The sequence below is a fragment of the Mauremys mutica genome, chromosome 9 (genome assembly GCF_020497125.1).
Source record: "Mauremys mutica isolate MM-2020 ecotype Southern chromosome 9, ASM2049712v1, whole genome shotgun sequence".
NCBI lineage: Eukaryota > Metazoa > Chordata > Testudines > Geoemydidae > Mauremys > Mauremys mutica.
The window spans coordinates 96,337,042-96,360,358 of NC_059080.1; the positions used below are offsets into that span (position 1 = coordinate 96,337,042).

Below are 23,317 nucleotides of genomic sequence, written 5' to 3' on the forward strand. Positions count from 1 at the left end.
TTCAGTTTGGTTATCGGACTGAACGGAACTGTGAGAACAGAACAGGGGTGTGTCTGAAAACCTCCTCTCTGAGGCTTACTTAATGGTGCCGGTCCGGTGCTCTTGGGTGATGCTCGCTTGGGGGAGGATTCAGGATGCGGGGCGACAGGTTGTACCGGCCGAGTCTGCTTGGCTGCCAGCTTCTTCAAACTCACTTGCCTCTTGTCAAACATTTCTTGCACGTCTTCTAGTTTTTGTAGAACTTTTTGGGCATTGGCCTGTATGCAGAACAGATGTGGAGTAGATGTCATTCACAGCTGGACAGAACACTAGGATGGGATCCTTGCACCCAAACCTCAGACTAACAGCATTAGGCAGTAGCACACTCTGCATTTGTCTTAGAATAGTGCAGCAGCTGCTCTCTGCAGGCACTCTACTCCCACTGAGTACCGCCCTCTGCACAATCCCTGACCCCGGCTCCGGGGTGCTACCCCAAAGGGAATCCTTGTGTGAGTAAGGACCGTAGGCAGCAACTTTTCATGGCACCGGTGGGTGCTCAACCCCTCCCCCCACCTCCACCCCTGCCCCGCCCCCATTCCAACCCCTTTCCCAAAGTCCCCCCCAACTCCGCCCCCTCCCTGCCCCATTGGACTCCTTCCCCAAATCCCCGCCCCGCCTCTTCCCTGAGCATGTCGCGTTCCACCTCCTCCCTCCTCCCTCCCAGAGCTTGCCACCGTGAAACAGCTGTTTCGCAGCAGGAAGCTCTGGGGGCTGGAGGGAGAAGTGGAACTGCGGGGCACCCAGGGGAGGAGGCGAAGGTGGAGGTGAGCTGGGCCGGGGGCAGAGGGGTGTGGGCAGGGAGGGGAGCTGCCGGTGGGTGCAATTTTTCCCCGTGGGTGCTCCAGCCCTGGAGCACCCACAGAGTCAGCGCCTACGGTAAGGACTACTCGTATGAGTAAAGGCCGTTGCCCCAAGTGTCCACATTTGTGACTAGTTTGCCATCAGAGATCTCCTTTCACATTTTCATCTGAACAGAAGCCATGAGTTAATACAGTATGTGAAGTGTGCATTTTGACATTCACTGGTGGTTTGTAGGAAGTTTAAATTGGCAGAGTAAAAATTCAACAAGCTTTACCTTTATTTCAGGGGTTAGAATCATGTCGAACTGGTTGTAGAATTCCTTAGGGTTAGACAACTGGTGTTCCTTAGCGGTTCCCAGGAATTTCTCTATGTCACACAGCGCCGTCTCAGCTCCCTCTTGTGACTGGCACTTGTCCACAGCTTGAGAAGCTAAGAGGTAGATTCCAGCTTCACACCATTGCCTCGCCTTTAGAAGAAAACAGCCATTAGGACGTTGTAAGAATGGTACAGTCTGAGGCTTCAATGCTGCTGCTTCTTGCCCACTATTGGAACAGAAATAACACTCTTCAATACCATCCACATGCCCATGCTGGTACAAGAGAGTCAAGGCTGGGAGCAGTTCTCAAGCTGCATTGTGCATTAAAAACAAGGAGCTCCAATGAAGTCTATGGGGCCAAATATGACCCAGTGTAACCCCACTGACTCAGCACCCTGCTTCAATGGAGTTGCATGCCAGCACAGAATGGGACTCACTGTATTGAATTTAGACAAAAGCAATAAAGTCTGGTGTCTGTCATTCTATCGTTAATCCACTTTGTTGTGCCTACTCACTGAGGGGTCTCAGGACAGTGCCTTCAGCAATCCACCTTCACAACAGGCTAGGCAGAGGATAAATTGACACTCAACTCTGATTCCCTCCTTACTGGTTTTAAAATATTGCACTATTGAGGATGACTTCATTATTTTAAATAATTGAATGCCCTTCCATTTTTGGAAACAGCAGGACAACGTTAAAAAATAGTTTCTTTTTCAGCTAGCTACCCCAAAACATGTCCGCGACACTGTTAACATAGCCAGGTGTCTCCTGTCACAAAACCGACATCCTATCTTTATAGCTGCAAAAACACTAAGTTATTGTGCAAAGGAAAAGAAACTGCGCTCAGGCTTAAGTTGTGCACCAAGTTTCAAGCCAAATTGATTTTAAAGCGAGGGAGTCAAATGTTTGCATTATAAACTTGCTGTTTCAAGACAACAGCTAAACCTTCCTAGGCTGTTAAACTGTACAGTTCCTTGAGACATCAGATTGTGTACTGTAACTCTGAGTAACTATATTCTACACTGTGTTACTTGAAAAATACCTTGAAGCAACCAGACATACTCTTCTGTATGATAAAAACAACAAGGAGTCCGGTGGCACCTTAAAAACTAACAGGTTTATTTGGGCATAAACTTTCGTGGGTAAAAAAACTCACTTCTTCTGTACGGTGAGTCACTGCGAGCTGAAACAACAAGGAGTCCGGTGGCACCTTAAAGACGAACAGATGTTAATCTGTTAGTCTTTAAGGTGCCACCGGATTCCTTGTTGGTTTTGTGGATACAGACTAACATGGCTACCTCCTGATATTGGGAGCTGAGAAAGCTGGGCACCTGGTAAGATCCAGCCCACAGCTTGTATGTAAAGTAGTAGAGAGAATAGCTATTTTTTCTTGATAGCAGTGATTTATGCTAATAGAGTAAATAGCTGATACAGTGTAGATAGACTCTGCTGGCTGAGGGGTTTCCATTCACTTAGACCAAGTCATCCATGAAACAACAGATTAGATTTGACAAGCACAGTGTTTAATGGCCCTGTGCACTTCAGTTCCAAGGGATACTCCCACTCTGCAGGGCACATGCCTATGGCCGCACACGCAGTGACGTCTCAGCACCTTCTTGTGCCTGGCACTTCTCCAGGGTGCATCTTGGCTTGCCAGCCCATGTGGAGTTGGCTAAGGGATGGTAGAAGCTAAGTGCACTGAGCAGGAGGTAGCAACTAGGACAAATTCCCAGCACAGACGTCTGTAGCTTTTCCTCAGGAATCTCTTTGCAGATGAAGCCTAGATCTTCTTGTTGCAACCTCTTTTTCTGCATTCCCAATCACCAATAGCAATTTGTCCCATTAATAACCAGTAAATAATCTGCACATATACCTGTCACCTGCTGGCCTCAAAGCCCTTTACAAAGGCAGATAATTACAGGACCCCAAAGTCACACAGGGGCAGCGCTGGACATGGAAGCCAGGTGTCCTGTCATGCAGCATTGTGGTCAGTCCATCTGACCACAGCTGTCCTCATCAAATGGAAACAGGAATATCCTTAAGTATATTAACAGTGCCTTGTACCTGAGCAGATTTGCAAACAATCTCTACATTTACAGATCCATCCTGTGAGGCATTGATCATGTCCTGTGACATGCTGAGCACCCTCACCTCCCATCATATTCTAGATGGAAAGAGCAGCAAGCCAGAATTCACTGTCATACCCAGTAACTTCAATGAAGCTGTTGGCCCAACATAGGAACTAAGAATAATCTGCCCAGATAATAAGGGTGGTTACAGTATTTGCTTCAAATCTCCCTTGGTACTAGCACAAGATGATTCATAAGGGAGGCCAGAGGGTTTCATTAGTGCCGTCTTACTTTAACATTCAGTTCAGATAAGTACCCATGAGTCCAGATAGATAACTGAACGTTATCTGAACCCCCCAAACCTCTTGGGTCTATAAAACCGGGCTAGGAATTTCACAAATAGGTTTTCTGGTAATTCTTGCCTCAAATCCGGCTGAAAATACCACAAGATCATCACTTTCTCATGGCATTTGAGCATTTCTGCTTCCCATTCCAGCCAGATCATGGAAGCGTAGAGGAACTTGGAAACAAAAGAATGTAACAGGCAGTGAACGGATCATTGGCAAGCCCCAGTAGAGGCTTGGTCCATGTTTTAGGTTTAGATGACTTCTTATTTTACCTCAAAGCTTAGTTTCTAATCCTCCTAACTGTATAATTCAGGGAAACCACTGTTCTCTTTTATGCTAACCAGTCTCTCTTCCCCTTTCTGAGGCTGATACTACGACTATTTTCCCGCAGCTGTGCATAGTAGCTGTTCGGGGGGAAATAGTGAACATGCTTTTCTCTAACCCCAAATATGTGATCCTTTAACCCATTATTTTTTCATTTAGCATTACTAGTGCTTTCCTACATGAAGACTTGCTTACCTTGTCTAACTGCTTATGCAGCTCAAGGGACTTTCCCAAAATATCATATTTCTTCTTGGTCTCATTGGTAAAGTCATCGCAGATACGCCTGAGTTCAACACATTTTGGCCTAATGGAGTCAACTGCATAATGGTTGTTTTGGATGAGCTGGTCTCCATGCAGTGCTAGCGACTGGGCCTTTTCCAAAGGTTCCTGTGCAAACAAGAAGAAATGAAAAACCATCACACCCTAAAGGATGAGCCTAGTCTAGATGGCTCCTCTACAATTTCTGCTGAAGCCTAGAGCTGCAGGTTGGATCATTCGTTTGGATGACACCTTGTATTGTTTCACACCTGCCTTGAAGTCTGACTTCATTATGTGTGAGATTGGCTTATTTTAGTTGCCTTACATACGTGTAGCTAACTCTGTTGGCTAAATCCAGAAGTCAGTCTAAGGGACTCTCAGTTGGTGTAATTTATGCCATAGGAACTGACTTTCTAATGTGCCAGGATGTGCTTCGCCCAAGGCCCCGCCTCCTCCATCACTTCCCCCAAGGCCCGGCCCCCTCCTGCCTTTTCCCACCACCACTCCACCCCGCCCCACCTCTTACCACCTCCACTCCTGATTGGTGGGGCTGCCAACAGGCGGGAGGTGCTGGGGGGAGGGGGAGGTGCTAATAGGGGGCTGTCGGTGGGTGCTAAACACCCACCATTTTTTTCCGTGGGTGCTCCAGCCCGTGGGTGCTCATAGAGTCCTCACCCTTGATTTATGTCTGCTTCTCCCTCCTCACTGTTTACATGACACCAATTTAGACTCAATGGGCGACGCTCAGAGGTGATGTTTAAGAGGTGCAAGTTATACATCAGTAAGTATGTGTGGTGTCTAAGTTGGTTTAAGAAATTACACACCGAGGAGAGTGGGAACAAGGTGCAAGCTATGCCACTTTGGACTCATTTAGACTTCCATGGCAGAACCAGGAAGAAAATCTAAGCCTACTGGATCTCAGCTGCACACTTTAGACACAAGATCATCTTGTGCTTTTGCAGCTGTTCGTGTGAATTTGATGTTATTTCACTGATTCATTTCTTTGATGTTTCCTAATGACGGTAAACCTACTGCTCATCACAGCTGCCTGATGGAGTTATAAGGCCAAAAGACCTGGAAAAGAAAGGTTGTTTAATGCAGGCTGAATCCCTTGCTGGAAATAGCTGCTCAGGCAATACTGACTTCTAGTAAAACAACATTTAAAGATGTCTAACTGGAGAATCTTTCAACGTTTGCTCACTCTGTACTTTCAAGTTCCAAGGGATGAACTCAACCCAAAACCTCAGCTCCAAACCCTCCTGAGCTTTATCGGGGTTTGAATTCCAAAAGCAGATTTTGCAAGTGGCCCTTATATTTATCATAGATCAAATCAAACTGCCAGATCTTAACACCCTAGGAGGCTGGACTAGTCGACATCTGGATCCGAACTTTAAAAGGCTGAGCTCATGACATGTTCCTTTGTAAACATGCCTACTCAGTAGTATGTAAGTGCATTTTCTGGTGGTTTCGCACAGAACAGTAAGTGTGGTGTGTGGACAAAGTGACTAACAGTAGCAATCTACAATAACTGAACTATAAAGTCCAGTAAAGTGCAAACCTGTCCTTTCTCTTCCAGTTGTTTCCGTTCCTTTAGGAGGTGCTCCACTCGAGTCACGCTGTCTCCAATATCTGTGAAACCAGCTTGCGCGTCCATCAGATTATCCAGTTCCAGTTTTACCTACAAGAAACACAAATAGCCTCATTTTATAACAAATTCACAGCCCCCTAGGACTTTATGGCTATCACTATGCTGTACACCATGGGCACTCAGAACGTCATGGTGACAGCAGTGATAGAACTCAATCCTCCTGCTCCACAAGCACCAGCCTCTGTCAGGGAGAAAATTCACGAGTTGTCCTTAGGATTTATGGGGCCCTATGCAGTATTATTAAACTAGTGCCCCTATGCCCGACAGCAGCCTGGGCTCACATATGTATTTTAGATAAGGGTGGTCTTTTGAAGGATTTATTTAAAAAAAACTATATGTCTGAAGACCCAAGCATTTAAGGCTAAAGATGAATACTCAGATCTAAAAATCTATGCAAGGATTTTTAGAGAGGTGATTTTATAATCTTCAGCAACACACTAATGAAATATTTTTAAAGCAAATTTTAAACTAAGGTCCTGTAGATTAACATGTTCCGAGTAAATATTACAGTAATACACAACTGCTTTTGTCAGTAAATTCAGAAACTGAGGGTTTGTCTACACTGCCAAGTTGTCGACAAAACTTTCGTCTTTCCCGGGTACTTAAAAAAGCCCCCGTGAAAGACAAAAGTTTTGCCAACGCAAGTGGCAGCGTGAACGCGGCTTTGTCAGCAGGAGTGCTCTTGTGCCGACAAAGCTAACACCACTCGTGGGGCTGGAAGTATTTTGTCGGCAAAAGTGCCGACAAAGTACCGAAAAGGAGCGTTTACACATGCTGACTTTTAGCGACAAGTCTATTTTTAAGAAATAAGCAAAAATACCTCTCTGAAATCATGTTCAAAGTGTCGGAGCTGCAGGCACTGTTCCAGTTTTAGGTGATGTTTGGACCAAAATTGATCAAAAGCCTTTTCTGTTTCATCCAACTGAGCCAATAACCTGTTAAGAAATTAATTGGAGAGTGAAAATCACTTGATATTTATGAGTGTGGTGTTGTTTAGTTAGTTAGTTATGCAGAGAAGGTGAAATTCAGCCAGGTGTTTGGGGATTACAGAAGGTGTCTCCAAAGCAGAGCAGACAGACTCTTCACCACACGTATGAGGCAGAGCTGGGCTTCACGCTGGTTCTCGAGAAGCAATGTGGACTAGAGGAGGAGGAGGAGGGGACCAATGAGTCTGTGACTACATGGATCCAGTGGCCAAAAACCCTTAGGTAGGGGATGCACCAGGGCTGCAGTCCCTCTTGCTGGGCTAGCATAGCAGGCAGCTACAGAACTATTCTATGCACAGCGTGTGGCCATGGGGGTGAATTCTCTCTCCCTCCCAGTTTCCACTTAGTTCTTCAACAAAGTTAATTTATTCCACCTTTGTGCAAAGTGTGTAAATTTCACTCATTCACTTAACAAAATGTTTAAAGTAGGTGCCTCTCGCTTGTCATTCCAGATTGCTCCATCAAGCCCAGTATCTTACCTGTGGCAGTGAACTGTTCCTAGGGCAAGTGCTGTAGGTTAACATAGCTGGTCAGCTGTGCAATGCTGTAGGAGGGGCGTGGTGTGAAAAACGTCCTTCCCCTGATGCAACCAACTGATGCTCTAAGCATGCAATTTGCCCCCTATTTTAGCATCAAACTTGGACTAGTAGTAATGTGCTCTGCTTATATATTGGTGTTCTTTTGGCTTTTGCATCAAGCGCCTGTAATTTTCAAAGGTTGGGTGTTGACCACACTAACAACTTGAGAGGTGAGCAGAAGTCAATTGAAAATTCCCTAACCATCTTTTGAAAATTCCCTAACCATAACTGGCTCAGCATAAGCCAGTTGTTTAACGGTCACACCAAAGGAGACTTCAAACAATAATCCCTGACACTGAGGCAGAACACCTGCAAACCAAGGTACAGAGAGCTTATACAGAGCCACTGGCAAGCCAGCAAGCCAGTCAGCGGGAGTTTTGCCAGAAGCTTCAGTGGGAACCAAGATTTGTCCCTATGTATTTAATGTAACCTGAAGGATAACCTGAAACGCACGGAAACACGTTCTATGCACTGTTCTACCCACTCTCAGGAGGAATGCTGGTTGTATTTCCCATAGGCACCGTCTGACTCTATGTTATGGCTCGCTCTCTCAGAACACAATCCCTCAGCTGCAGACAAACCTAGGCATAACTGGCATTTCACAGCACTTGTTAGTTTCCAGGGCCGTCCCAGACAACGCTGCTTCACCCCAATTGGGACAAGCTGAAGTACCCGCATGATGTTTAGTGCTTCGCTTCCACTGCAGCACGGTGTGCGTTACAAGCTGCTGCACAGTGACTGTCAGCTCCATGACACTAAACAGAGCCCTTTGGGGGGGAACAGGGAGGACAGATCCATCTTGACTGAAGCTGTGGATGAGGCGCATTTCAGATTCTTCCATACCTCTTGTGATGCTGTATAGAAGGGAAGGTGACCGTCTACACTAAGATGGTCACTGCTGTTGTAAAATTGTGGTAAATCTTGGACAAAGTATGCCTTGTAAGGTATCATTGGAAAAGTTGTAATCCGCTGAGTATTATTATCCTGTTTAGATGTGTGTATCATCATTGTACGTGACGTTATGAAACTTTGCTGTGTGTTTGTAACTCAAACTTGTGGTGAGTCTGGGAAACACCCCCAAGTTAGCCCTTCAGGAATAACAAAAGGTGCTGTGAAGGGGAGCCTCTGCATGTCATTTCAGAGACAGCATAAGCAGTACATAGCACGCAAAATTTGCAATTCATATGAAGAACTGGTGGCCCAGCATGTACATCATGAAGTTGCTTAACTCCATAACGCAGCCAGGATTTTTCCAGGACAGAAGTAAAGATATAAAAGACAAGAACAAAAGTTGCCCCCCTACATCTTTCTCCTATCATCTCTGGACTGATGAACTTTGACAAAACTTTGAACAAAGGATTGAGGTCCCCAATGCTATTTTGGCAAATCCAGAGATATAAAAATCTACCAGATATAACAGCCCTGTTAGCATTTTAGATTTACAAGCTTTCATTCACCAGTAATGTAACTTACCAGCTTTAAACCTCTGCATAATTGTCACTTCTTTTCTTAGCTAATAAACCTGAGTTAGTTACTGAAGTAATTGGCTGGCAGTGTTGTCTTTGGTGAGATCCTGAGCATCTGGTGACCTGGGGTGAGTGACCGATCCTTTGGGATTGGAAGAACCTAATGTGTGGTGATTTTTGGTTTTAATAATCTGTCACCACAGAAGTCTAGTTTATCTGGGCGATAATATAGGCTGGAGGGCCTAAGGGGACTGCCGGTGGCTTCCCGGTGAGCTAGTATAGTAGTCCAGAAACACATGTTTGTTGCTGGCTTGGTTAAATCTAAGTATAGAATATACCACCAGTTTGAGAGTGTCTGCCCAGGTTGGGCAGTCTGACCTGAGATGGCTCTCTTAGCTGGGACCCATTCCAGACACCGGTGACACTCCTGTTTAAGGGGAGCTCCTCCATCCACTGACACACACACACACATTCTGTTTTAACATGCACGCAGGAACGCCGCACTCCCACCTGCATTAGGAGAGTGTGGGCGTGGGCGGGACAGGGAGAGTAAGATTGCGCGTCAAGCCTTGGGCCTTGTAGTCAATAACCTCACCAAACAGGACCGAGGAGGCTCAAGGTTTCTTTGAACTGGTCCTGTTAGTTTCACCAGTTAATAGCTAGACTTTCCTCACACCAAACATGCAGTAGCATATTCCTAAAAACTCACTGTGAATTAATGATTAAAAAAAGAAAACTACCTATAAAGACTTATTCAAATTAGGATTCAAATCACATTTGCATGTTTCAGGGGGTCAGTTAGCAACCTGGAGGATGTAATCCCAATTCACCAACCTTTCCACCGTCGCTACATTCTCTAGCTCGTCTGGACTGAGTTTGCTAGTGGAGCTCCGTGTGACTGGCTCTCTAATACACGTCAGGAGTGTGGCCCCCTGCTTCACAGCTAGTTTCAGCTCATCCTGGAGAGAGACAAGCAAACAAACAAATGCTCCAGTTCAAATAAGGTTTTACCAAATCCCAGGTTAAGTCGTTATTTTTCTCTCTCAAAGGAGAAGCACTGCCATTGCCAATGGAGGGTATTTCTGTAGGGATTGAACATTGGAACAAATCAGGGGTGCTTGACGAGGAAGCTGCATTTAGTGACCTGCCTAGAAACGAAGAGATGCAACCTGACGTGATAAGTGACAATAATGATTTTGGTGTCTCTTGAGGGACAGAATAATTCTGGAGTTTTCTGGGGTTGTGACTGGCCAAAATGCTCCTTCTGTCATAGAGTTTAAGGCTAGAAGGGATCACTACCTCATCTCGTCTATATATATCACAGGGTGCTAACACCCTCCAGCATCCAGGCGCTAACCCCAACCATCAGAATTAGACCGAAGTATTGCAGACCATGGGAGACTAGATTATTCTGTGCCATAGGTAGAGAATAGGTGGGACTGAGGTGCACTAGTGCTCAAGACCCCCACGATGGCAGGAAAATGATTAAATGAGCTATACCCGGATAATCCTGGCAAGTGACCCATGCTGCAGAGAAAGGTGCAACCCCCCAAGATCACTTGACAATTTGACCTGGGGAAAAATTCCTTCCTAACCTCACATATGGCAACCATGAGATCAGTTACGATTGCTAACCTTGCCCATCTATACTCTGTTGTTATCCCCAGTAATCAACAGGTGTCACCTTCCTTTACACAAATTATTTTGCCCATTTATAAACAGTTAAGCAGTTACAAAATACCAAGAATGGACTCCCAATAATTTAGGAAATCAAATGCTGGGCTCAATTTACCAAAAAAAGAGCCCTACCACAAGTGGGCCCACTCACAAAAATGTGATCTCTGTTAAAAATTCTCCACAAAAAGGCAGCCTGGGACTTAGAGACCGACATTCGATTCTCTGCTTCACTACAGACTTCCTGTGTGACCCTGGGCAAGTCACGGTGTCTCTGTGCCTCCGTTCCCTATCTGTACAATGGGGATAATAGCACTGCTAGGGTGGATAAAAATCAATGATTTTTTTTTAATTAAAAAAATCGGATTTTTTTTAATTTAAATCAGATTTTTTGATAAAATGCTTTTTGAGGAAAAAACCTATCTAAAGATAGTTTTTAATTAAAATAGTTTTAATTAAGATACAGCTCAAGATATCTCATCATGGAATAGGGATTATAAATTCTAATTCTATAGTATGAGACAATATATTCATATCATGTGTGATAGACCCAGGCCAGTTGGGTACAGCAGAATAGCAGAAGGCAGATATACTGGCCACTGGATTAACAGTTTTCTGTTCCCTGACTGACCAGAGCAGGGGCTGCTCCAGGCTAATGAGAACACCTGACTCTAATTAACCTGTAACGAGTCAGGTGAGGCCATTAAGCTAATGTGACCACCTGACTCTAATTAAGGCCCTGCTGATACTATAAAAAGGGCTCACTCCAGTCAGGCAGAGGAGCCAGGGAGCCAGAGGAGAGGAAGTGCGGCTGAAGGGCTGGTTACTGAAGACACCCTCAAACCATCGTTAAAGGAGCCCTAAGGTAAGGGTGAAGAAGGGAGAAGCAGGAGAGCTGTGGGGAAGTGGCCCAGGGAAATGTAGCAACTCTGGCAGTGAAAGGCTGGCTGCCAACAGCTGCTACCATTAGGGTCCCTGGGCTGGAACCCGGAGTAGAGGGCGGGCCCGGGTTCCCCCCAACCCACCACTACAGGAACAGCTCCTGGAAGGGGAAGTCAGGTCCCTGTCAGGACAGGAGGCTGAACAGAAACTGTGGGAGTTCTCTCACCAACCTCCTTGCAGCCTATGATGAAAAAGGCTCAGTAGACTGTAACCCTGGCCCTAGAGAGAGAAGGGTTACGTGGAGGGTCACAGTGAGCCACTGAGGCAGCATAAACCGCCTAGAAGCGCAGGACCCACGGGAGCAAGGTCAGAGCTCTGCCACACATGTTTAAGAAAAGTTTTGTAAACGAACAAACAGGAAAGTTAAGGTGAAGACGACTGAGTTAGCCGAAGAAGCCAATATTTTCAATTTCTCATGTTGACCTGGCTGACATAGTCAATTTAATTTTTTTTTAATATTTCATTTAACTATTTTAGTTAAAACCAATTTTAACAAAAACAAAATGGATTTTGAAAAACTCGAATGTTTAACTACATTCAAAGATTCATATGCTTGTTTTGTTAAAACATTATATGTTTACCGTTGAAGAAAAAGAATCCAGAATACATAACATTGTTGTTTTAGTTAAATAAAACAATTTAAATGGTGGTGATCTCCTCCTAATACAGCATGGCAAGAAAATCCTCCAAATATTAATGATTAACCTGTTGAACTGAAGATATTTATGAAGTCATTGGGAGATGAACTATCTGCTTCAGTTACGTTTGGTAAATGAAATAACCAAACAATCATTTCTGATACAGCTGTACAACTAATCTGAAAAGTTTTCAAAATAAATCACTTTAAAAATGTATAGTGTGTACCTTCTAAAAATGAAACCTACATCTATCTATGTATGAGTTGTCAAGAATATGTATTAAGGTTATAACAACCAACAAGAATGCACTTTTCCGTAGAAATCCATGATTAAATCAAGTCTTCCTGACTAGTGATTTAAACCAAATCCACCCTGAGCACTGCCCTAACCTAACAGGTGGTCTGTGAGGATAAACGCATTAAAGATTGTGAGGTGCTCAGATACTGTGGTAATTGTGGCCAGATAAGTACCCAGGGTGGATGGTAAGTAGAGGCACCAAGTGAGTAGTTGTTTAAAGTTTGTTTTGACCAGAGATTAAAAGGAGATTGATTTGGTATCACCGGTGGCTTTGTGCAATTTGCGGCTGTGGCTGGGTTTGAATTCTAGCGTGCTCCTTTTGTGTGGCATGGCACAGTAAGGAACTAGAGCATAAAATTGCTCTGAAATGCATTTTAAAGTCTTGTGAGGATTTCCATGAAATAGTCTTTGCTACATCTGCATAAGTTTTTGTCTCACTGGGCTTCATTGTCACTCTCAGGCTGAGCTGGGCTGCACAAAGGAAAGTCGCCTTCATTTTAAATCGCTGGAGGTGGCGGACGCTGTAGTCAATGCCAACTGAACAGAGCAGGAGTGAGCTGATGCAATAGCTATTTGAGAACACTAGAGGGAGCTCAAGGAAGGCGTCCAGGAAGAGGGAACAGCAAGATGGCCGAGAGCTGTTTCATCTATTTTTGTGAATTAATAAAAAAATCAATTTCGTTTTAGTGCTTCCCTCCTTCAGACAAAATTTTAATAATGGCTCTTCCTCCTCCGGCTATGTATATGAATGAGTTTCGTTGACGCAATCTGCCTCCGCTTTCTGCAGCAAAGCTCCTGAGAAACTGAGTTACCTTACGTGGCAGGCTCCCATCTTTAATTACCCCCAGAATAAGGGCCTGATCCAAATCCCACTGAAATCAGTCGAAGTCTTTCCATTGACTTCACTGGGCTGTGAATCAGGCCCTACGCTTTCATGGGGGTTGCCCCCTTTCTAATGGCTGGGAACTGGACCCTTGAGGCCCCAACCCTGCCCTGCCTCTTCCCCTAGGCCCCGCCCCCTTCTCCACCTCTTCCCCCCAAGGCCCCGCCCCTGCACACCGCGAGCTGCACGAGCAGCCTGGCCCCGGAGATGGCCGTGGCAGCTGCTGCGCTGCCTCCTTCCTTCCGCTTAGGGTTGCCACCTTTTCCAAAGATAAAAAAACCCCCAACAACCAGACATCAGGGCTTGTCAAAGGCACCCGGACACACCAGCCAAAAGCCAGACTGTCCGGGTGACAACCCTGGCTTTCACCAATCCAGTCCATGCTGACTTCAGGACTGATTTCCGAATGCGGTGCTTCCAAGGCTGCCAAGAGAAGAGGGCGCTCTCTTCAGTTCACTCAAATAACTATTTAGCATCCTTCTAGTACAGTTACCTCTGCCAGAGCCATCTCAACAGCACATTGACTAATTAAGGTCTGCTCCTGCCTCTCCAGAAGTCAATGGCAAAGCTCCCATTGATTTCAGCGGAGCACCGTCTGGCCCTACTACGACGCTGTTGTGTCCCAGCCAAAGGACAGAATAGATCCAGGCGAAAAAGAACAATATCTAGTCTCCTAATTTCAACTCTTCCTATTAACTAGTTTCTGTCTGTTCAATGCTTTGAAAAGCTAAAGCGCTGTCTAAATCTACATGCTATTATGAGCCCTCAGACAAACATGCCAGGGAAGGACAAAGAAAAACAGTGGCAAATATAGAGTGAATTCGGTGGCAGGAGCGGAGTCAGTGATTTCTGCAGCTCTAGGTTTGCTGAATGGTAGGAGTGCTGGTGAGGGAGACTCCTGTTAATCCTATTCTATCAGTAACACTGCTTTGAAGTCAGCTACATCTGCCCAAGAGCCTATCAGAGTCTCCTGAAAGGGGTGGTACTGGCAGTGCAGTGGATGCAGCTGCAAAACCCGAAAGCACACAATGGACCTGTCCAACAACTGAAAAAATCCACTCAGAATGCAGGAGCTGAAATGCAGCGAGAGAATGATTCTGTTCAACTCCAAGGAGAGAGAGGATCTCATTGAATTTTAAGGCATCCCCCAACCACACGTGTGGCCTGGAAGACCGGGATTTAGGTTCCCGAGAATTCCCACCAGCAAGTGGACTTCATGGCTTGCTGTAAGAGTGCAATAGGTCTGCAATAACAGCCACACTCCTCTGGTTTTAACCTCTGTGCATTGATGTGCAGGGAGGGTGTTTCAACCCTTATTGATGCAACTGTAGCAACCATTCAGAAACATTCAAGTGCCATCCAATTCCCAACCTGCATCGCCCAGCTAAGCTTCAGGCTCAGCAGAGATGCGGCACAAACATTTACAGCTGCAGCCTGCACTCGTCTGTGCTGGAAACTCCTGTTCGATGTACAACAGAACAAGAATAATTAGTAATATTCTACGCTTACATATATGTGTTTTAAATCTACAGATCACGCGCCCATTACAAAACCTCTGGTGGCATTCACAGCTTAGACCCCCTCAACACGCAGTGGCTTCAAGGATCCCAAAGCACTTTACAAACTATGGGTCAGATCGTGCCATGTGCTGAGAGCCATCACAGCATACTGAAGTCAATGGGTGTTGAAGGCACATGGATTGTGTCCTTTATACACATAGCCCCACTGATATGCATCTACTTAAAATAATAATAATAATTGGAGATATATACCAATCTCCTAGAACTGGAAGGGACCTTGAAAGGTCATTGAGTCCAGCCCCCTGCCTTCACTAGCAGGACCAATTTTTGCCCCAGATCCCTAAGTGGCCCCCTCAAGGATTGAACTCACAACCCTAGGTTTAGCAGGCTAATACTCAAACCACTAAGCTATCCCTGTCCCCTAGGGGAGAGGATAGCAGCTGGTGTACTTCATCTTATAAGGGAGAAGGGATATTTGGGGCCCAAGATACCAGGGAAAAAAACCTATTTTTAAGACATCTACCATGGGATTTTTAGGGTATGTTTACACTGCAGTGTAATACCAGGAGTTGAACTCAGGCTCAAGCCTAGCCCCCCTTACATCCACCTATAAATCGCTCTAACATAAGGCTCGGACTTAGGGTCCCAGGACCCTACATGGGTGGAGGGTCTGAGCCTGAGTCAAGCTGGGACCCTGCGTTCAAGTCCTATTGGTTTGCAGTGTAGACACAGCCCTCCTGGACTCACGCTCTGGGAGTCTGCCAAAAGCATCCCACAATCCCACGGGTCGACCTTCTTTGTCCTCTGGACAGTCAATTTTTCCCACACTGCACCACAAACTTAGGGTTAGAGTGGCCACATATTGGGAGGAATTCTGGGATACAGGTGGTTGGACTCGGGCTGCATAATGTACTGTAGATGCTGGAGCCCCAGGCTGGGACCCAGGGTTCAACAATTCCTAAGCTGGGGTTACAAATGTGTGTAGATGCTCAAGCCCTAAACGTTGGGCGTATATTGCACGGTAGACATACCCTTTGTATGAGTACACACAGCAAACAAGACCTTGTTTTTTAAGTTCTCTTCTGGAACATGAACGAATGTACACACACACGCACACACACACACACACACACACACTAAACTGCACACTTTATCCACCATAGAAGGTCTTGGATGACACTGCCAGGATGTGACCGTGTGTTTTGAGGGGCTTCATCTGCATCAGCCTTTTTTGGGGAACTCTCCGCCTCTGGCACTAGCCCTGGTGTTAATAACAATGGCAGTGCTGGAGTAGAGAAGCACTGGTGCTTCCTACCTCCACCTCATCTACACCTGCTCTGAGCTGCCAGGTTTCCTGAAAGAAACTAGCATAGCCAGGGAGCGTAGGTATTTCATACCCGAGTCTTAGACCACTTCCCCATAACGTGGTAAGTGAGATTGTCAATGCCAGGCATTGCCATCTGAAAGGAACGAGGCAAAACCAACTTTTAGTGCCAATCTACAGCATGAGGTAACACTCGTACCCATTCTGCCTTCAACCAGCACAGGAAAAGCCAGTCCTCTACCAGGCAACCCCAAAAAAGTCAGGACTCTTGTTCTAACACATCTATTGGCCAGCCTCTAGCATTAATTTAATGCCAGCTTCTGTAGCTTAGGTAATTACTAGTTATGTAGCAACTGGGAAAAAAAGAATGAGGCACTTTATCTTTCACTCCTCCCTGGAGCAAGCGAAGGCTGAATCAATGCAGAGAGCAAACCTGCTGTTGGGAAATCCAACAAGGCACCCAGGGGTAGGGCTGCCACGCAGCATTACTCACCTTCAGCTTGTTGTGGTGCTCCGTGTGGGAGGAGAGGAGTTCCTCCGTGCACTGCACATCGTTGGGAAGCTCAGTCTCTGCCAGGTCCGTTCCAAAGGTCTGTAGCATCTGTGCTGTCGTTTTCACTGTCATGGCAAAGTTCTCAATGGCCTGGAACAGCAGCAGCATTATACAGAGTCACAAGCTGGTTATTTCGCAGTTCAATAGTATTTCTTAGTGTATGGTACCATGCTCTGAAGTGGTGAATGTAACATACTGGTAGTAATTTTTGTTGTCAGAAGGGGGTCACGGTGCAATGATGTTTGAGAACTGCTGCTCTAGTGGATGGTCCACTACGGGATAACAAGTTAATACTGCTACTAGCTAATGGAGTTAGTCCTTTAGCTCAAGCTGTAGAGTTCAGGGCTGCAGTGCTGCAGATCCCAGGTGCAAGTCCTGCTGACAGCCCAGGCAGCGCATCATCACATGAGGCAGATCAACAATTACAATCACCTCCATTTCCCTGCTGGGGAAATTCCCAGAGCGAATGTGACTTGCCCAAAGCCACAGGGTGTCGGTGTGGGAGCCAAGATTGGAACTTAAAGAATCCTGGCTCCTAGGCCTGTGTGAAGCCTACTAGAATATTCCGCAATGTTGAAAGCATTTATGTAAGGCCTTGTCTAGGCTGAGGGGACACTGAAGTACTCAGCAAGGCCTTTTCCGGTTAATGTTTTTATAGTCAGATCCTCACTGAGGGAGAATATCTGTCTACATCTCACGTATCAGGCTGTACAAATCCAGAATGCCCATCTGTACTTGAAGCAATATTCCACAGTCATCCCCTTCCATTCCTTTGCGGGGATTGCAATGGTCCCCAAACTATTCATGGCCACGGCCCCCCCTTACCTCGTCCACGCTCACCCACCGCTGGGACCGGAAGCGGGGCCGGGGCTCCTGGGGGGGAGACGGGCATGAACAGGGGTAAGGGGGCTGAGGCTGGTGCCAGGGCTGGGGTCGGGAGCGGAAGCCATTGGTTGGGGGCCCTGGCTGGGGGTGGGATTGGGGCCGTGGCCGGGAGCGGAGCTGCAGATGGAGGCGGAGCTGGACCAGGTGATGCTCCCTCTCTACCCTCCTTAGGGGCTAGCCCGAGCCCTGCAGCACCCCCTGAATGTTCCTCCGTGCCCCCTTTCGGAACCACTGACATATCATTATTGAAAACTTAACACAACTTTGAGTATTGTTGCCTCTCCACCCCTGGAACGCTCTTACACAACTATTTCTCACAACCAAAGCGAGACTGAGCAATTCTTTTCTTTTCTTAAGATGAAAGTGAGAGTTACGAAGGCTATGGAAAGAAGCACGCAAACACTTCAAACCACTCACTCCCATACTAGTTTTTCAGGGTGAAATACTTTGATCAAACTCATCGGCTGTGACAAAAAGCTTTTTATCGTGCATCAAGTAGCTGCATGAGATTTTTTTTCTGCCTCCTACAAGAACACTGCCCTACTTTAGGCACAAGCAGAGGTTGCATTCCTTATAGCTGCTAGCAATTCCTACTTTGCTTTCTCTCTCCCAAATGTTTACACTCGGACCAAGCTAGTTAGACCGGTGCTCAGGAAGTTGTCAAGGCCAGTTATGCAATGCATAGGTGGTGGTTGCTAGCTTGATTGCTGTAAGATTCCCTGCTCCGGTGAAGGCTGAAATTCTAGATTAACAACTATGCGAACTGCATGCTATGTGCTCAGTGTAAAACAAATATTGGGAGACAGTGTTAAAAAAGGGCCAGAGAAAAATTTTAACCAATAAACCCTCCAAAACCCAGACACAGTATCTATACCACATACGGGCCCAGCTTAGCATCTTCTGTTCCTAATACACAAGACGGACTTTCCTTTAGCTACGTTTTTTTTAAACTGAATGACGTTGCAAGTTTGTGAACATTTGCAAAGCCCACAAATAATCTACATGTTTCATCCTCTCCGGAAGAGACAACAACTTCTTGTCTTTCGTAAAGGTATTTCTTCAGTACCGTTGAGACTCGGGGCCTGTTTCGCTTCTTTCTTAGGGTGAAATCCTGGTCCCACTGATATCAGTGATAAAACTCCCGTTGACTTCAATGGGGCCAGGAGGATCGCATTCTTACACTTGTGCATAGGTGCCGACACCATGGGTACTGTGGGGCTGGAGCACCCACGGGAAAAAAAAAAGTGGGTGCTGAGCACCCACCGGGAGCCCCCCCAATTCATCTCCTTTCCCTCCCACCCAGCACTTCCTGCCTGCTGTGGATCAGCTGTTCAGCAGTCTGCAGGAGGCGCTGTGGGGGAGGGGGCGGGACGGGGCGGAGCAGAGGCAGGGCGAGGGATTGGGGGAAGGCGTGGAGTAGGGGCGGGGCCTGGGGTGGAGCAGGGGTCCAGCATCCCCCAGCAACTCATAAAGACGGCACCTATGCACTGGTGTAAGGCAGGAGTGACTCCAATGAAGTCAGTGAAGACGCAAAGGTTGGGTGCCAGGATGACAACTTGTCTACACAAGGAAGTTATTCCAGAATAACTAGGATATGAATTTAAGGTGCAAAATAGCTATTCTGGTCAATTTCCCCACGTAGACAAACCCATAAGAGAATGGAAAATCAGACCCTGGGTCTGTATGGCTAGAAAACAAGATCATCACGACTTCAAGGGGAGGGGGAAAAGCTCAGCTTTATGAGGGCAGTAAACGCACACCACGTAGGATGGGAATTTAGCAAACCGAGTACCTTTTCTCAGCATGGAGGCGTGACACAGAGGCCCATTGGTGGATCGCTACTTGGTCAGCAACTCTTTTCAGGCCTGACATGCTCACTACACCTAACACACTGTTGTCATGATATTTATCCAAAAGGTAGCATCACTGGAAAACTAATAACTCAACGATTATTAACACTCTTATATGATGTACATATGGCAAATCCATGAAGGACTTGTTACGCTGGAAAGATGGGACCAAAATGTGCTTAAACCAGCCATGTCCAGAAGAGCTGATAAGTAGTTTTTCTCCAGAGAAAGGAGAGAGGCCAACACCTCAAGCCAGGTGTGTCCAAATTCAATGGGCTATTCGTTTGTGTGGGTTGCAGGAACAGATCATTTGCACTGTAAAAATCACCAGCGGGGGAGTAGACTGCATGGAGTCTACACCAGACAGCATGGTGACCACACCCAGCAGGGAAAAGGAGCCTTGTCTTGGCTGCCTTTTCACAGACTTCATTTCAAAGGTTTACTGGACTAGAAAAAGAAAGGGGAGAGAACCCCACAGTTATCCATTACTGGGCAGATACATGAGGCCAGAGCTCTTCTACATCTGAGAAAAGGGGATCCTTCCACCCAGGGGGTTGAAGTCTTTGGGAACTGAATATAGCTGAGGGCTTGGCTACACTTGCAAGTTGCAGCGCTGGTAGAGGCTTTCCAGTGCTGCAATTAGTAACCGTCCACACCTGCAAGGCACATCCAGCGCTGCAACTCCCTGGCTGCAGCGCTGGCTGTACACCTGGCCAGGTGGGGGTGTAGCGATTGCAGCGCTGGTGATCCAGCGCTGCTCATCAAGTGTGGACACACACCAGCGCTTTTATTGGCCTCCAAGGAATAAGGAGATATCCCAGAATGCTTTTAACTAAATTACTTTCTTTGTTTTGTTATGCAGCCTCTCTTTGTTTTGTTGTGAACTCCGATCGGAGAGCTCCGTTGAACTGCTTATCTAAAAAACAAACACTGATCACAGCAAACAGGAGCTATCTGTACCTGGCTGTGAACGATCAAATGAGAGGCAAGCAGTTTGCTTGACAGAGAAACAGCGTTGGATGCAGGCTGTTTGCAATTAAGACTAAGGGTTCGCGAACATTTTGTGATTTTTCAATCCAGGGAAGCTAACACACAGTGTTGGCTCCAAAAATCCACTCTCTCTATCTTCCCCGCTCCCTGTCACAGTACACCACAGGGAGTGAGTGAAACAGTGGGGAGTCCGTGTTGGAGGCAGGCTGTTTGCAATTAAGAGTTAAGACTAAGGGCTCGCGAACATTTTGTGATTTTTAAATCCAGGGAAGCTAACATACAGTGTTGGCTCCAAAAATCCACTCTCTCTATCTTCCCCGCTCCCTGTCACAGTACACCACCCTCCACCCCCCTCTTTTGAAAAGCCCATTGTTGCCACTTGAATGCTGGGATAGCTGCCCATAATGCAGCACTCCCAACAGCGCTGTAAATGCTGCAAATGTGGCCACACACCAGCGCTGGTAGCTGTGAGTGTGGCCACACACCAGCGCTGGCCCTGCACAGCTGCACGACCAGCGCTGTAACTCCCAGCGCTGCAACTTTCAAGTGTAGCCAAGCCCTGAGAAAGCTGCTCAGGTAAAGACTGTAACTTTCTGAAATTAAGTTCCAGTTACAGAAGTGTGTTTTTGCTTTTGTTTGTAACCATTTCTCTCTTTATCCCTTGAACCTGAACTCACTTTTTTTAACAGAATAAACTTGTTTTATGTTTTATCTAAACCAGCCGAGTGCTTTGACTGCACTGAAGTGATTGTTAACGCCAGTCAATATAACAAGCTGCGGTGTCTGTCTCATTAAAGGAGAAGCAAATGTAATTGCTTCTGCACATGTCCCAGGAGACAGCTGGACACTGCAGGGAGACAGATTTGGAGAAATTCGGGATGGGGGGGAGTGTTGGAGTCACTGTGCAAACAGTAATGGGGCTGTGGAAGCCAGGGTGTGATCTGTATGCTTGTCTGCTGGCTGTTCACGTCTAGGTTGTGAGCCACAGCTGCATAGCCCTAAAGACCCCCAGAGCTGCAGGGCAGGCAGTGACACAATCCTTTACTGGTCTGGGCTGAACCCCAGAACGTCACAGCAGGGGACATGAAAGTCCCATACAAAAGCAAGAGGCATGAAGCAATGAGGACGTCACTCCCTGTGAGAAAATAAAGCCCTTCGTGATGTGGTTTGTCATAAGGAACTAGCCAGAAATACTCGGAGACATTTCTTCTGAGAGTTTTAAGCCTGCATTGGTGGTCAATAATAGAGTTCGGCCAAAACCAACCACTGAGCTCAGAACACTTCCCGACTTAGGGTTTAGTTCCACACATCCCCAGAGGTCCCAATCCTACAGGCAGATCTGCCCAGATGGACCTCGGCACTGCTCACGGCCCCAGTGAAATCAATCCCTTTCCAGATCAGGGCCCAACTTTGCATCTTGCTCCTTTCTGCATAAGAAGATGAACCAACACCTTGGTTCTTAACAGTCCTGAATTTGAGATAAGGTCTTTGCAGCTGCCATCCTTTCCTAGACAATAACGTATTCGTGTGTATGGATGATTAGTCACTGGAATACATTAATCAACCCAAGAGGGGGGATTAAACATCCAAGCAAGTAACAAGTTCTTTCAAGGTCAATAGAAAAGTCTTTCTTTGTGCCTTCCAGTTGAAATTATCACTGCCATACTGTTCTTGGGTTATTGAAGAAATCAGACCCACTCTGTCATGCATTTTTACATAATGCAGAAATGAAAACAAAGGAAAATATACTCCTGGGGGAATTCTGTGTCATTGCACATGCGCAGAGTTCATCGCCTCCACAGATTTCTTTGCTTCCCCGCAGAAAAATGACTTATGATGAGGAAGTAAAGGGAAGCCACAAGAGCGATCACGTGCCCCTCCCTACCAGTGCAGGCAGGTCGGTTTGGGCACCTGGAGCAGCTGGTAGAGACATAAATCACTGCTGGAGCAGGGGAGCTGGGCAGTCATGCATGTGTGAGAGAGAGAGAGAGACACTCTGTCCCTCTCACTCACTATTGCGGTATGCTCAGCATGGAGGGGCTTGGCTTTGGGGTGTTTCTGAGGAGGTAGGTATGGGGCAGGCTCTGTCCCCTCAGGCAGAGCAGAATGTAGCAGCCTGCCTGCTTAGTGAATTGTTCCCATTGTTCTTAGTGAATTCTCCCAGGAGTATAAACAGATGTAAAAATTTTAAGGCTCCTTTACATTGTCAGAGTGGTGTAAAGGAGCCTTATTGTAAAGGACAGTATGGCCTTATAAATGCTTATGGTGCTTTAGCAATTAGAACTGGTCTAAATTTTTGGACTGAAAAAATTTCCTATCAAAATGTGCTCCATGAACTGTTTGCTACTGACCTCTCCGGAGATGGTCAGTAGCCAATATAAATTGTGAGTTTGAGTCCCCAGCCCTCACTTGCTCTGCAGTTGCCTATGATGTAACACTGAGCATATGACTGCTTATATTTGTTGACTAATAACTAGAAGTAAAGGGTGAATACTAGCTACATTACTATTAGACAAAGGGGGTTTGGGGATTTCCTCCAATGCTCCCCACTCCCATTCTCCATCCATTGTACTGTAGGTTTAAATAAATTATCAAAATAATTGAAACCAGAGTGAATATATTGCATTATTTTAACAAATAAAATATGCAGAATTTTGCAGAATTTTAAAATATTGTGCATAGAATTTTTAATTTTTTTATTCAGAATTTTTAATTTTTTGGCACAGAATTCCCCCAGGAGCAAAAATAAAATCCAGTTGCTTCAGTGTTTTTTTCCCCTCACAAAACACAGGAATATTTGATTCTCGTTAAAGTGAGATTCTTAGGCTCTGATTCAGGAAGTCACTTAAGTACATGCTTAAAGTTAACCACGTGCTGAAGTCTCATTGCTTTGCTGCATAGAGATGCTGTGTTGAATTGGGGTCCTACT

At 46.1% G+C, this 23,317-nt stretch overlaps 1 protein-coding gene across 1 annotated transcript in view; it reads right to left on the minus strand.

The window, feature by feature from the left end:
* Nucleotides 1-23,317, minus strand: part of MCF2L2 (MCF.2 cell line derived transforming sequence-like 2) — a 296,032-nt gene that overhangs the window by 154,690 nt on the left and 118,025 nt on the right. Inside the window, exons 8-14 of the mRNA XM_045031256.1 lie at nucleotides 16,604-16,753; nucleotides 9,667-9,791; nucleotides 6,623-6,737; nucleotides 5,713-5,832; nucleotides 4,092-4,283; nucleotides 1,115-1,306; nucleotides 80-257 (exon numbers count right to left, since the gene is read on the minus strand). Coding sequence (XP_044887191.1) covers nucleotides 80-257; nucleotides 1,115-1,306; nucleotides 4,092-4,283; nucleotides 5,713-5,832; nucleotides 6,623-6,737; nucleotides 9,667-9,791; nucleotides 16,604-16,753 — 1,072 coding nt within the window. The remainder of the gene's footprint in view (nucleotides 1-79; nucleotides 258-1,114; nucleotides 1,307-4,091; nucleotides 4,284-5,712; nucleotides 5,833-6,622; nucleotides 6,738-9,666; nucleotides 9,792-16,603; nucleotides 16,754-23,317) is intronic.